At 30.1% G+C, this 16361-nt stretch overlaps 2 protein-coding genes across 2 annotated transcripts; both read left to right on the forward strand.

Moving 5' to 3' along the window:
• Positions 1-863: 863 nt before the first annotated feature.
• LOC129877515 (agamous-like MADS-box protein AGL5) lies at positions 864-6016 on the forward strand. Its single transcript, XM_055953031.1, has 12 exons — positions 864-1048; positions 1269-1322; positions 1480-1498; positions 2281-2339; positions 2434-2473; positions 2581-2642; positions 3159-3258; positions 3342-3389; positions 3679-3845; positions 4309-4489; positions 4945-5076; positions 5861-6016. Exons 1-12 carry the CDS (start codon positions 864-866, stop codon positions 6014-6016), a joined length of 1203 nt encoding a protein of 400 aa, XP_055809006.1.
• A 1581-nt stretch (positions 6017-7597) lies between these two features.
• On the forward strand, positions 7598-10395 carry LOC129880824 (uncharacterized). Its single transcript, XM_055955042.1, has 2 exons — positions 7598-8924; positions 9673-10395. The coding sequence occupies exon 1, from the start codon at positions 7811-7813 to the stop codon at positions 8921-8923; it is 1113 nt and encodes a 370-aa protein (XP_055811017.1). The 5' UTR covers positions 7598-7810; the 3' UTR covers position 8924; positions 9673-10395.
• The last annotated feature ends 5966 nt before the right edge of the window (positions 10396-16361 follow it).

Raw genomic sequence — 16361 nt, forward strand, 5'->3', positions numbered from 1 at the left:
CTTATGTTTTGCTGATACATTTTGTGTTTGGTTTGTATCAATTAGCGATGTATCATGAAAAGGACCTATGTATCAAATCGCGATGTATCAACATCATTCCTATGTATCAGAAGAAGGATTTTTGAATTTTTTACAAATGGTAGAGAATAATTGAAAATATAGAAATATGAGGTGTGTAATTTAATAATTTTTCCAAAAAAAAATAGTACACGGCTTAATGTATATAACTTAAATATGTACAGATCGACCAACATATATATATATATATTGTCCTAACCCCTACTGTGCATATGTATTATTAATTTTGATATACATTTAATTTGTACCAAAATCTTTATTATTTATATGACACATTAAATTCAAAGTTACCCTTAAACATATTAAAGTTCAAGTAAATTTTATTGGATCATTATTCAAGTATATATTCCCTCAACCCCAACTTCCCCTTTCTTTTAGGACAAAATCAACTATCCCCACCACTAATTAACTTTCTCAAATTTCTCAATCTTTCTCCTTCTCCTCTTCCTCTTTTAAAACCATGGGAATAAATACTTTCATTACCCTAAAAAACACAAATGTAAAATCTCATCAAAATTCATTTTCTCCATCCCTAATATCTTCCTTGAATTTTTTTTAATTATTCCATTGATCGTATACATATACGTTAAAGAGTGGATTCCCCGACGTTAAATTCTTAATGGGATGAAATCAATCATTTCTACCAACAACATGAACGCAAAATACGTTCAAATTATGTTGCTAGATCATATCAATCCAAAAAATGAAACTTTCATTTTTTAATTGATTATATATTACATTCATATATACATATTTTTATATCTTTATAAATTACAGAAAGAAATATGGGAAGAAGTAAGTTGCCATTGTTAAAGATAGAGAGTTTGACAAATAGACAAGTCACATTTAGCAAGAGAAGAAATGGAATTCTCAAAAAAGTTTATGAATTATCTGTTTTATGTGACGTAGATGTTGCTATAATTATGTTCTCTCCTTCTGGTCGTCTCACACATTATTCACGTAAAAGAAGGTAATAAAATTCTTTTATATAATTCCCATGCATAAATATAATTTTCAATTTTTATAATAAATGAAATACCAAAGAACATGTTGTGAATTTTTTTCCAATGCATAATAGGTCAGTTTGAATTTATAATTTTGATTAACCTTACAAAAACAAAAATTAAAGTCAAATTTGATTATAAACTTGCCTCTAGAGGGACTAATAAGATTAAATTTTATTAATGCAGAATTGAAGATATTCTTTCTGAGCTTATCAGTCTCCCAGACAGTGAAAGAGGATTGTAATTATTTTTTTCCTCTTCTTGGTTTTATTATATTTTTTCCCCCCTTTTGTTTCTTTTTCTAGTTAAGTTCTTCTTTTTTCTTTTCCATCTTTTATATATTCTTATTACTAACTAGACTATCTAACACACAACTTTTTTTTCCCTTCAAATGCAGCTACATCAATAATAAAGAGGTGAGCTTTACTTGACTCGTTATTTTTCCAAAATTATTCATAAATTCTGATTTTTAGTCGTTGTGATCTGTGGCGGAGCCACCTTATGGTCAGGAGTTCATCTGAAAGTCATTCAGTGAAAAATTATACTATTTATATATGGTTAAAATAATTTTTTATGTATATATAGTAGATGTTGAACCCCCTTCGACTAGTTTATGTGTCTACTTCTTCAAATTTTGAACCCTCTTAATCAAAATCCTGACTCTGCCACTACTTGTGATATATAATTCAACATATTTAACTTTAAGTCAATTAAAATGTATGTTTTTGGTTTGTCTCTATGAAAAATATGTTAATTTGGACCAATTTTAGAAGTATATTGCACTCAAACACGGAGTACAACACAAACTCTGTATAATTCAAAAGTGGGATTTGGAAAAAATAATATATACACTGATCTTATTCTTATTTTTAGAAGATAAAATATCGTTTCTTAAAAACACTCTACTCAAGCACATGAAAAATAGGCAGTAACAGCACACAATACAGAGTAATAGTACAAATTTTAACATAATAAATGAATAATTAATTAATGGAACGGTTAATAATTCTAGAAATTTGTGAATATTCAAAAATTGATTTAAAAAAATGGACATTTTAAGTAATTGAGGGATAAATATGTTTATAAATTAAATATCACAAGAACTAAAATTAAAATTTATTAATAATTGAGAGACCATGATTAGAGTAATATGAACTAATTAACATAATTCATTTTCATTAACGCACTCTCCCTGCAGTCTGTACTTTGGAACTTAAGGAAGATTGAAATTGAAGATAAATTCTGCGATATTGAAAGGTTCGTTTTCTTTAATTAATTGAATTTTATTTTTTGGATAATTTTTTTCATGTATTATTTATCATAATTTTCTCTTTTTTAAAAAATTAATTAGGATAAATCCTGCATACATCAACGCAAATGACACGACAAAGGTGCTTAATTAATTCATTTTCTCTGTTTTGTTTTGTTTTAAATTTTCATTTCATTTTTATATTATCAACTTTAAGATTAATTGTTTCCTCTTAATTTTTGTTTTTAGAAAATTCAAGATGAAATCAATGGCTTACATTGTAAACTCGATGAGGCTGAGGGATTATTAAGGTAATTAATTAGGATAAATCCTGCAATATAAGAATATTTTACTCGTCGGTGTCCATTCGGTAAAGGGCGCTGAATTCAATAACTTTGGTTCAAATCTTATATTTGTCTTAAGAATTCCGTTGAATATGTACAAACAATAAACTTAAAACCTAGTAACTTAAAAGAATTAAAATTTTGAACTCATAAACTTTAAATTCAGATTCCGCCTCTGCTGGGTATGTGGACTTTATTGCTCTCTACAAACTTTTGACCTAATAATTTAATGTTATTTCAATTCGAGTTTGCTCTGCTAGCTCTCTGTATGTTTAATTGAAATCTTATAATGAAACTGTATTCTCCGATCTAATTATTATATTTGTTTTTATATTTCTAATGTATCTATATTAAGTTAGTCTAATTGGTTCTTTGCACCTAATTCGTTTTATCCCCTTCATTTGATATGATATTTTGTATCTTTTTCTTTTGCTTAATGCTTTGAATATTTATTCTCTTCTCACATTTTGACTTTATTTAAAGAATATTTGAACCAGATACACAAAGAATTACACCACTTCATGAGCTTGATTTGTGTGAAAAACGTCTTCAAGTTGCATTGAACCAAGTTAGACAAAGAATGGTATGATGTATACCATACCTCTTCTAATTTTTTGCCCACATATTATTTGTTTTTCATTTTTTTAAATGTTTAATTTTGTTTAGGAACAACTTTCCAGCAATCATACATCCAGTTATGAAGATAATATGGAGGTAATGGATTTTTAAAAAAATCAAATAGAGAAAAATGAGTTTCTTTTTTAATAACATATAAGCTGTTGAATCTCCTTATTGACATAAGAAAAAACTCTGGTATTTTGACTAGACGTATCAAATTATTTCTTCCCCGGACCCTGCGCATAGCGGGAGCTTTAGTGCACCGGGCTACCCTTTTATAAGGATTTCAAATCAGCTTACTAAATTTCTGATTCTGTTACTGACTCTTTATATATACCGATTCTACAAATTAATTATTGTTTTTTGTTTTGGTGGTTTATCATAGCAAATAAATGCACTCCTTCAACACATAGACAACACACAAGTTCATGAGAAACCCCCTTATGACTTATGGCTAGAGCTTGAAGATTATAATTGTCAATATAATCATGACAATAACAATATTAATAGTCCTCTCTATGCTGCCTCAGAAACATCTTCAATTTCTCAAAGGTATGGACCTTAATATCTCCTATCATTTTTAAAGGATAAAATAAGTTTTTTATTAATTTTAGGGTTAATTAATATTTATTTTTATAATATGATTCAATTTTGAATATACCCCTTTTATTTTAAAATAAAATATTTATACTATACTCCTTTATATCCTACACTTACAATCCTCTTAAGTGATGTAAGTGTTTGATTTCAAAATATATAAGATATATCATAGGAGTGTTTATTGTAATTTATTCTTTATTATATCACTACTAAAAAAACTGAAATTAGTTATGAATTTTATAGTTAGTCCGTTGCTATTTTTCTCATAGCTAACAAAAATATATTGCTAATTTATTGCTAAGTAGGATTAGCGATAAAATTTATTGTTTAGCTACAAAAATTGTTCGTCCTTAAATTCAGTTTTTTTTAGTAGTGTATATGTTGAATAATTAATTAGTTGATGACTTGTATGCAGTTCTATGAACCTTCCATCCCCAACTACTTATGATACAATGTCCCAAACAAGTATAAGTGGTGAGACTTATCATAAAGAAGGGACATTTAATTCTCAAAATAATGAGAACTTTAAGCAATCACAACATTCAACAAGGAACTTCCCAACTCTCACTTTACAAACTTCATTCAAATTTGCCAAGGTGAGCTCTTTCAACAATATATTTCACTTCTTTTATTTATTTATTTTCAGTAAAACTATACTGTATAGTTGTCCATCAAAATAATAATCAGTAAATGTATATATATTTTTCATATTATTATAAAATATACATCTTTGATATAAAATAGTAAATATTTTAGCTAGCAAAATATAGTTATTTTGATTGACCGACCAAATATGTAATTTGCCCATTTTTTTTCAAGTGCTTCATTCCTTTATTAAAATGTTTCACATTTTTTCTTTTTAATTTACTACAAAAAGAACTCTCTCGAAAGTCTATTTCCTTGCCATTTTAGTGGAACTAATCTTTAATAAAATCACTTAAACTGTCAAGATTCTTTTATTTTTTATTTTTAGCAAGAAGGCTCTCTTAAAATTACATTTAACGTCCTTTTATGATTTTCCCCAATGACAAGTTGTTGTTTGTTATGGCAGCCTGAAATGTCCCAAACAAGTTTAGAAGGAAGTTTTAGTTGCCTAATTGATGAAAATTTGAAGCAATCACAATGTTCAAATAGGGTCTTCCCAGCTATCACTCCATTACAAACTTCATTCTCATTTGCCAAGGTAACTTTTATAAAAAGAAAATTACAACTTTAGTGTTCATTGATAATTTATTTTTTCGTGTTTCAAAATATGGATAGTTAATTATAACGATTATGATAAATTGAATCTGATTTTACTATTTATGTTACATAAATTGAAATGAAGGAGATAATAAATTTAAATATGTAGCTTTTAAGTTGCATCATCAAATTTACATGGAGTGCGTAAAACAAAAATCTTATTTATTTCCCTTTCTCCTTTGTCCACGCATAATCAAAGTTAGTGAATTATGTCGAATGCGTAACATGTATTCTAGATCCACCCATGCACGCATTGACTAGTCATATGAATGAAAACTTTCCTATTAAGGTCAGATAGGTAGAGATAAAACTAAGATTTTTTACTAAGAAATTCAAAATATAATGAACTAAGCATACAAAAAAATAAAGGGATTTGACATCTATCTACTTTAGGGTGTCAAAATGAGCCCAAATATAGGTAATCCGTCTAACCCGCTCAAATTTTTATGGGTTGGACTGAAGATAATTTGTATTGGGTTCAATCTCAATTTATTCAAGCCTTAACCCATTTTAAATGAATCTTCAATTAAGCCCAACTTAATCTTCAATTTCAATCCGTTTAAGGCTCTTTATTTGTATTGGTGTAATGTATTTTTCATATTAAAGGTATGAATTACTATCTATTTTATATCTTTTAGGATTAATCTAACCATTGAGAGAGATCAAATATGTATTCTATGATAGAGATAAGTAATATATTTTCTTGTTTGTTATTATGCTTGCAGGCTGAAATGGAAACTCCAACCTCAGCATTACGACCATTGGCACCATATCTACAGGCTGAAGCAACAACATCTTCTTGCAATAATCAAGAAGGGAATCATGAAACCTCTTGGTTTCAGCCCAAAGTGAAAAAGTCCAAGCATCATCATTCAATCTGACTAAATATTTAATATGTAAATGTAATATGGTGTTACGATAACAACATACGTACCCTGGGTAAACTCACAAAGTGGGACTTGAGAGGATAGCGTGTACAAAAACCTTACTCCTATCTTTGAGGTAGAGAGGTTGTTTCCGATAGACTCTCGACTCAAGAATACCAAAAAAATACATATATATGTGTAGTTGGAAATTTCAAAATATATGAATGTTTTAATACTAAGTTAATATTTCGTTTTTACAAGAGATTGGTAAATGCATGCTTGTTGTAATAGTGTATTAATACTTGGTTAATGTAACTAGCTAGTATAAGCTGCAACGTATAAAGATATGTTTGGCTCTAATATCATGTGTAAAAAATAAATATTAGATTCTAACTCAAAGAAACAAACATATTTTAATAGAGAAATTTAATCAATTAAAATGAGATTAAAATAATGTATTAAATATAAACCAGAAAATTAGATTGAATTGCTAGAAAAATACTATGATATTGATTATGAACGTAATGAAAACAATAAGAAATTATGTACTAATAAAAAATTATATCGTGTCAAGTTACTATTTAAAAATGATTTCAGTTAAACATGAATAAAAATTTCAAAAAAAACTTTGGAGAAGAAGAGAGAATATTTCAGGGTAGGTAATTCACCAAGAAGGTTGATTTATATAGGCCAAGAATGTTGAAAGTTACAATAATAATTTATTGTTATTACAAATTAATTCAGCTGTTACAAAAAGAAATACTTGGTAATTTAGATGTTGCAAGAGTTTAAATTCTAGCAATGTACGTGGACATGTTTAAATATGGACACTTTTTACGTTATAGGCTCAAAAATATTATAAGTAGATTTTTACAAAATCATGTTTGAATTAGCCCTCATGTATATCTTGCATAAGGGGGACAAATCGACTCATTTTTCTTTGCATTCGATTTTTTCACGTGCGAGGTCCACCCTCTTTTACCTAGCTCTTAATAAATTTAAATGGTAAAACGGTCATTTAGTAGATAAATTTAAAATATTTTATACGACAAATGTGTTTACTTATTCAATTTTATACAATTTTAATTATTTAGTTGTCCATATTTAAACTTGAAAAACATAGATATTAGCTGAAGTCAAGTTAAAAGAAACGTTTATGTATTATGCTTAAATTCTAAGCATAAATAATAAACATGTCATTTAACTTGGCTTTACCTGACATTTATGCCTCCAACTTTGAATATGCATAAATAGAAACTTAAACATGTATAAAATTAAACAAGTAGATAGACATGTCCAACGTGACATAATACACATAGGACAATACATAAGATGCAAATTGACCACCTAGAATATCACATAAGATACATACGTCTATTTGTTCAACTTTATATAAATTTAATTGAAGGGATATATACAGGCTTAAATCAAGTTAAATGTCATGTTTATTTATTCTACCTAAATTTTATGCAAACTCCACCCAGTACTTTTATGCTCCTTACACATACCTTGACTCTCATGAGTGCTTGAGAAAGACGACTCACGTCTTTATAAGAGAATATTTATTCATCTAAGTGAGGCTTCTTGATATTAATTTGAAATAATCGAACCCCAAACAATTATTATATATAAAAAGAATATCAAGAGGAGGATTTTTTCCAAAATTCAATAGATCCATCTCCATCTCAAATCCAACCCACTTGAGAACCCGACCCGAATTTTCGAAACCAAAATGCGTTAACACCTAACATCCAGATCAACTCAGCTCTCCGATCCAAACCTCCGTACTCCTCCTCCGCCGCCGTCTCCATGGACACCGCCGGATTACACGACCCAAATCCACCACAACCCGATACCGTCACCACTTCCATTGACGATCCACTAAACAATCCATACACCTCCTTAAACGCCATCTGCCATGACCTCTCCGATCTCCAAGACCTAGCCACCCGCGGCGCGTGGAAGTCAATCCTTGACAAAGTCGGCCACGCGAGGTCGCTCAACCTCCTCGCTAAACCTCACGAACACCTCACCTACCTCACTTTCAACGTCTTAGCACTCACCAAGCTCCGCCGCCCCGTCGATGCTAATCAAGAGCTCGAAACCCTCCTCGATGGCGAAGATTTCAACACCCCACAATTCCATTACCAAAATTACCCTAATCATTACCCCAATATGAAGGGCAATTTTGTCCCCTTTGCTCTCCGTTGGCTCCATGCTTATCTTCCCTACTCTCTCGGTCAGCGGATGAAATCACTCGACAGGTTATATACACTTTTTGATTTTATTCGATCGAAAAAACTTACAGTTTTGACTAACCCTAGTAAAGATTTGTGGAAAAGAAGGGAGATTTTGGTGTTGAATACGATAATTAGTCATCATTTGAGTCAAAAAGATTTCAAATTGTGTTTATGTTTGTTGAATGAGCTGATTGAAATATGTGGGGATGATGATCCGAACGTGTTGTCGAAATTAGGATATGTGAAAATGCAGTATGGAGATTTGGAGGGTGCGAAAAAGGCGTTTAGCGCGGTGGAGGGAATGATAGGGAGTGAAAGTGAAGTGGGGTTGAAGAATTTGGTGAGTAGGAGTAAGGCATTGATGTATATAGTGGAGAAGGATTATGTATCTGCTGTAAGGGAGTATGAAGAGTGTATCGAGAGGGATGGAATGGATATGGTGGCTATGAATAATAAGGCTTTGTGTTTGATGTATTCGAGGGATTTATCGGATGCTATTAAGGTGTTGGAGAATGCTTTGGAGAGGGTTCCGACTGTTGCATTGAATGAGACTCTTGTGGTGAATTTGTGTAGTATGTATGAATTGGCTTACGTTAATCATGCTGATATTAAGAAGACACTTAACAATTGGATTGCTAGAGTTGCTCCAGATGATTTTGACTCGTCTTGTACTCGGACATGAGGTATTGTTCTTTGTAGATGTAATTGAGAATGAGAATTCAAATAAACATTTTCGTAATCTCATTTCCTCTTTCTAATTGTGTGACTGTTTGTATCTTGGGATGCATTTTTGTTTTTTTGATAATATAGAAAAAACGACCTATTATATCTCGTTATTGACATGATTTGTAATTTATTCCTACTGTTAGTTAAGTAAGAATTAACTGGTTGTATTCCGTCCAAAAATAATGAAATAATGAAGTTATTCTCAAGAATTTCCTCTCTTCCTTTTTGTTGTGTATACATCAAGGCATATTCAGTCACATTTTGTGAGTATGGTATCAGATTTTTATGTCTAGAAAGCTGGTTTCTGCTCATGATGTTCTAGTATTAGCCCGACCATCCCAATTTATCAAGAAGTTGTTAAGATCCATCTCTGAAACTTATAATGCTTCGAAGCAGTATAAATGAGACATCAAACTCTTAATAGTCCTTTGAACCCAAGTGTTATGCTTCTGTAGTTGCTCAATTCGAATATCAGGTTGCTCTGCATAGTTGATCTGTTGGCTTCTGATCATATTCAATATCCCAGAGTTCTAATGAAAAATTTCTGGCTTTAGAAAGAGTCTAAAGTGCTAGTATGCTGTTGCTCTTATTTGGCATTCTCAGTAGGTGAGCCAAAAGTTCGACCTCTGGAGTTGAGATTTTTTTGTTATTGCTTGTTCAGAGTGGAGCAACATTCTAGTACTAATATTTGTTTTACTATTTAAGGTCATGAATGTCAGTTGGAACTGTCAACTAATCTTAGTCTTGTTAAGTGATAAAAGATGGAAACTTGAAGAAGCAAGAGGTTGTACTGATTTGAAGTGGTTTATGACTAACTAATGCCAAGATGCTCTACGAGATTGAGTTAATTAATCGTCTCAGACGAGCTATGACTATCTAAACATGCTTGGCTTGTAGAAGTTCAAGATGGTTCTGCTGAACTTGACTCTAGTTTTCCCTACTTTGTAACACATTGTTTTCTTCATTCCTCTGTTGGTTTCAAAGAAAATTGTGCTGCAACTCGTTTCACTGTCAGAGCAAAACCGAACCTCCTTTATGAGTTATGAACTCTTATTACTCTGTCCTTCTATGACAAGATCTCAATTCGCACAAAGCCTTGTGTGTGCTGGCATGTGACGCCATTCAGTAGGCTTTAACTATATAGACCTGTTGACACACTTGAGACGTGCATATCCTATTCCCTGATTGAACGAAGTGAGCATGTATTGCTACGATTTGGCGATTTTGATTGTGGATGGAGGTTGTGATTCGCTGAGTAGCGTTGAAGCAAAGATTTTGTACATGTTATGTAGAGTATATAGTCTTCTAGGATCATCTGGAAAAGACTTCTTGCAGTTTGGCGATGGGGACAAAATTATGAAATTGCATTTTCTGTAGCTCGTGAGCTTGCTGTTACTGTTCTATTAGTATCATTTAGTAATTACTGATTATTATTTTCCTTTGCTAAAACGAGTATTATATAGTATATGCTAAAATTAACATTTTAGTCTATTTGTTAATTTTGAAAAACTTGTGCTTGATCTGAGCCTATTGTATGGTGCCAATTGTCATTTAGCTAATAAGTCTGTGAAGATTTTTTTTTAGTATGGTACAGAATGTATCATCAAATAGTCATTTTCAGAAGATGATGCATGTAAAATGGGGGGGGCGGGGGTTGACGATGATATTACATATCGTATTGGAACGGGGCGGATGAATTGGACATATTAGGAGAGATATAATTCGAAACAAAGATATTTGGGACATGGTGGGAGTATCCTTCATGGTGGATAAGACGAGGGAGTCAAGGTTGAGATAGTTTGGACATGTGAAGAGGAGATGCACAAATGCCTAATGAGGAGGTATGAGAGGTTGGTTAGAAGAGGGGGTATGAGAAGAAGTAGAGGTAGATTGAAAAAAATATTGAGGAGAGGTGATTAGACAGGATATGACACATATGCAGCTTACTGAGGACATGACCCTATATACGAAGGTATAGAGAGTGATAATAAGAATATATGGTTAGTATGTATTTGAATGTTGTCTAGTTTTCTCTACTACTAGTATCTTATTCTTCGATTTATTACATGTTTTCTTTTCTTCATTTACATCTTGTTTGTTTCTTCTTCTCCTTTTATCTTTAAGTATGATTTCTTCACTATTGTATTTTCTTTTCATACTTGAGTTATATATGTTTCATTTGAGTTTAGGACCTATTGAAAATAATTTATTTACCTTCAGAAGATAGAATATGATTGCGTACACATCAATCTCTCCAAATCCCATACTTGAAATTACTAATTATATGTATGCAAATTTTGCTCAAATGTGCAAACTTCATTTTAAGTCATAAGAGAAGTATACAATGTAAATTCTCTTCAAAATAATTAATTTAAAATGCGGTATTCAACTATTTTTTACCTTTTCTGATAAAATTATTGCTGACTAATTCTTTCTTAAATATACTCACTAATATATTACATTATATACAAAATGAAGAATATTACAACTTGAAGTAATCTAAACTATGATGAGCTTCACCAATTCGTATTTTTTTTATTATTTATTTTTATAGTAAATTTTTAGAAAGTGTCTTATAAATGTATTGTATTTCTTGAAAAACACTGTCATTAAGGAGCTTTCAATGTTTAAATTATTCTTTTGTCTTCTCCATCAGTATACCTACAAATTCTAATTTTATCCAATTAAGTAGCAGTAATAATAAAGTAATCATTTTATTTCAAGTATAAATTTTAAAAATTAGATGAACTCTTTTTATCTTCTCGTTTAACTGGTTGAGTATTAAGCTCAAAGTCTCAATATACTAGGCTCATATCGAAATCGAATCGAACCGAAGTGACATTGCCTTGCAGTGTCATGGACTGGGCTAAAAGAGAATTTGAATGAATATAAAGGAGTCGAAGAGATGCATATTTTATTCGGATATTCTTCTATAATAGTATGGAACTATGGTATCATTGAAGTAGATACATGAATCATCTTTAATCTAAGAAGTCGAGTCGGAGGAAGCGATTCCCTCAATACAGCTTAACTCCGTCAAGCCTGTACGAGTAAGAAGTGTAGAGATTTTAGTTGGTTGTTGACCAACGGAAAGCATGGGATCAAAAAAGGTCTGGATGAAGAGAAAAAACACGAATTGAACTTAAAATATTTTTTTGAGATATCCATTTTTTTTAAAAGATGGATAAAATATCCAGACATACCAACATTTTAATACCACCAATAATAGAAAAAAGAAATTTCAAGAAATTCAAAAAAGTGAAAAATTGGATAGATGTCCAACGGATTAGACCTAATAAGACAAAATAAATTATTTTAGTTTGACCTATCATAACATATTAAATAACGAATGATATAAATTTAGCAATAAAGTATGCGTTGTGAAATCAATGTAACAGTATGATTCTATCATGGGTAGCTCATTTGGTGGAACCTGATCTTAGCTAAAGAAGTCATACATACCAAGTATGACAAAATCTTAAAAATCAATCTTCACAAAAAATGTACTAGCAATACATCAGATTCAAAAATCATTACCTTCACTCTCACAATGTAGCTTGAATGTTTTTTCCTATTTTACAAAACTCAAAAGTCTTTGGAATGAGTTGAATACATTTCTAACACTGATGTGATTTTACCTCTAAAAATAAAAGGAATATTGAAATTCTCTTCCTCCCACAAATCCAAGATGATATTCTTGGTGTTTCTTAAAACTATCTAAAATGTTTTTTTACACTATTTTGTATCTATTAGTTCCTCTCATATTTGCTCTATTGAAGCATATTATTAAAAAATATTATTGGTTCGGATCTATTTATAAAAGTAATGTTAATTATCCCATAAATTGATTAGTTAGCTACTCCTTCTAAAACCCTAGTCCATGGACCTAAAAATACATAATTATGGTGTAGGAAAAAAGATGAAACCATTGGTCATTGATGAGCACATGGCCACATATATTAGTGGTTATGAATTGTTGAGGAAATTGATGGTTGTCTCTTTGGATTTTAGCGATGTTGACCCAATTAAGTCATGGTGAATGTAACTTCCAATATTATTTTTATGACTATATGAATATGCTTGTCAATTTACTATGAATAACACCAAATTTTGGGACATATGCCAATTTTCTTAAATGCTTTGTTCTAAGATTCATATTCATAGTTTGGTATAATGCATTTGTGATGTGTATTGTTTTTTTAAAACGATACATATGATAGGTCAAGTGAATTTCACATCGGAATGAAAAAGAAAAGTTAAGGATTTTATAAGATAAACACAAGTTCACATGATACGCACATTTTTGAGTTAAATCATTATGTAGCCTAAGAAATAAATTTGTGAGGTCTATTGGATTAAAACAGATAATATGTGTCATGATTTTGGATTGTAAAATATATGTTATATCAAAAGTCGAACTCTCCTCAATTAGTTGGTTGAACAAAACTTAGCAAGGACGTTGAGTCCCTAAATGTTGAACTTCATCATTTTTATCTGAAATTCATGCACATGTTGTTGAAATTCAGTTATTTTTATATGAATTTCAATAGAAATGTTTGATCTTTATATATGTGAAACTTCATACATTACATATTTGAAGTTATTGCGAATTAAATAGATTTGTAAAAAAATATGAAAAAATAAATACATATTAAATAGTGATGTCTGATGAAGTAACAATAAAGTTTATACTCAAGAGACGTTTCTTTTTTTAAAAAAATAACACTTTTTTATTGGACCTTAAAATGATTTGAAAATGTAAATACTCGATTTGAGGATTTTTTCAAATTAGAATCTTTTGATGACTCTGTTTTCTAATGAAAAAATATGTAGATAAATAAAGAGAACAGCTATGCAAGATCTTTTTTATTGATATAAAAAAAACATGTGTGGATCAAGGGTACACTAATACTATGCATTTCTGGATTTTAATTAATAGGCATTTGGATATACACTTAAAATTATTTATTTGACTAGAAGCTGATTTAACTTTTGAATATATAATTTGGATTTAAAAAGTGGTAAGGAAAATTTGAAAAATATAAAATTTCATAATTTTTTAAAGCAATATTATTACTCTTTTACTATATTTTTTTATTATTATTACATATTATTTATTTTGCTTCGGTGCAATGGTTTTATGAAAGAATTACATTTTAAATAAATATAGGTTGGTAAAGCATGTAGGAAAGTAGGTTTGGACAATAAAACATTGCAATAGATATGAGTTAGTTTTTTTTTTTTGGCAAAATTTAAAACGGAAGCATATACAATAAAAAGGCCACACACTTACTGATTAAAAATACTAAATTTGATATTGCTCTTCAAATAATGAAACCAAAATCACCTGTTGTGCACATGGGTAACTATAATTAAAGTCATATTAAAGTATAAAATTATGTTTAATCATATTATTATTAACAAAAACACCAATAAAACAGCCTAATTAGAAATCTTCAAAATCAGCTTTACAACACTAAGCCACGCAAGAAGCCTAACCCACATGTCTCTCACTCCAATAAAATAAAAAAGGAAAAAATGCTTAAATATGCCATCAAACTTTGAAAAAAGACTCATTTATATCATCCTTAAAAGTTTGGCTCATTTATGTCATTGTCATTTGAGAAAAGGCTCATCTATGCCATTATTTTTTAACTCCTATTTTACAAAACCACTCAATCAACTTTAACACTTTTCAATTAGAGTTTGGATCAAATGTACTCCTTTTACTCCTTCTTTAAGAACATCAAGAACACATGAAAACACCAAGAACTCTAAATTTCCAACTTCTTCAATTTTCACAAAATCACCTCAAATTTTAATAGTAACATTCCTCCGAGCTAGATATCAAAATTCAATATTTTTTGAGCTCGAATTCAACCTAACTTAACAAGACACACTTAAAATTTCTTCAAAGTTTCAAAACTTCAACATCCTTCAATGATAAAATTTTCTCCACAACTCCACAACACTTGAAAAAGGGGAAATTAGTCTCAAATTTTCAAATTTTTGTTTTGATTCGTGTTTTTGATACTAGACCCTTGCTCCTTAGTATTTTTTGAATCTATCTTCAAAATTTCAAGTGATTTAGAATTGTGAAGAAAATTCTACCATTAAAAGTGGTTAAAGTTTTGAAACGAAGAAATTTTTTAAGTGTGTCTTGTTGAATTAGGTTGAATTCGAGCTTAAAAGTTATTGGATTTTACTATCTAGCTCAGAGGGACACTGCTCTTTAAATTTGAGGTGATTACGTGAAGAATTGAAGAAGTTGAAAATTTGGAGTTCTTGGTGTTCTTCATGTGTTCTTGATAATCTTAAAGAAGAAGGAGCAAAATAATATAATGGATCCAAAACTCCAATTAAAAAGTGTTAAAAGTTGTGTAACGACTCATTAGGTCATTTTGAGTATTAGAGATTTTTAGTTCATAAAAGACTCATCCCGTAAATTTTTAATTGGGTATTTTGGACTTTTCGATAATTACAGTTATTTAGTTAAGGGAAAAACTTAGGTAACTTATTTAATTAGTGGGTTAAAGTGTTAATTTAATTAATACTCTACACCAATTATTAAGGAAAAATGATAGGGTTTATAAATTTTTATACATAATTCGTTTGAGAAAAAAAAAAGAACAACGACGACGAACAGAACGCAGAAGCTGGGAAAAAAATTACGGAGGAAGAAAGAAAAGAAAGGGGAAAAGAAAAATAAAGGAGAAGGAAAAAATAGGAATTTTCATTCCAAAGCGTCAAGGTAATTATTCTCATCCTTTCCATTAAATTTTTATGTGATTATGAACATATTTTTTTAGGGTATATTGGTGGAGAAATAACGCTGAAATAAGAAAATATGACCCTAGGGTTCTTCACATAAAATCTTGATTTGGGGGTCGAATAACGATCCGTTTTAGCTGAATTACCATTGTTTGTCCCAATAATTTTCCTTGTTGAATGTTGTGATTGCTTGTCCCAATAATGAATTACCATTGTTTGTCCCAATAATGAATTACCATTGTTTGTCCCAATAATTTTCCTAGTGCATTTACTCATGAAATGACATTTGATAGATGATGTATAAAGGACCAATAATTTTACCCTATGGTCTATGGATTCTCTCAATTAATGGAGAATTTTTTTTTTCCTCTCAATTAATAACCATAATTGATTGTAACATATCAATTATATGCCAATCTCTCTATGATTGAACTCTTTTCTTCCTGTTGACAATCAAGCTATAATTTTTTACTGTCCCTACCTAGCTGAAAAGAAACAAATGGTACCACAACGGTTCATCCTTGTACATTATTTGGGTTGGAATTATTTATCTCTTTATAGTGTCTTGGTCAATTATATTCTATACTTCTTGAGCAAACTTTTGAAATTGATCTGTAATTAGG

Source organism: Solanum dulcamara, chromosome 2, assembly GCF_947179165.1.
Source record: "Solanum dulcamara chromosome 2, daSolDulc1.2, whole genome shotgun sequence".
NCBI classification, from domain to species: Eukaryota; Viridiplantae; Streptophyta; class Magnoliopsida; order Solanales; family Solanaceae; genus Solanum; species Solanum dulcamara.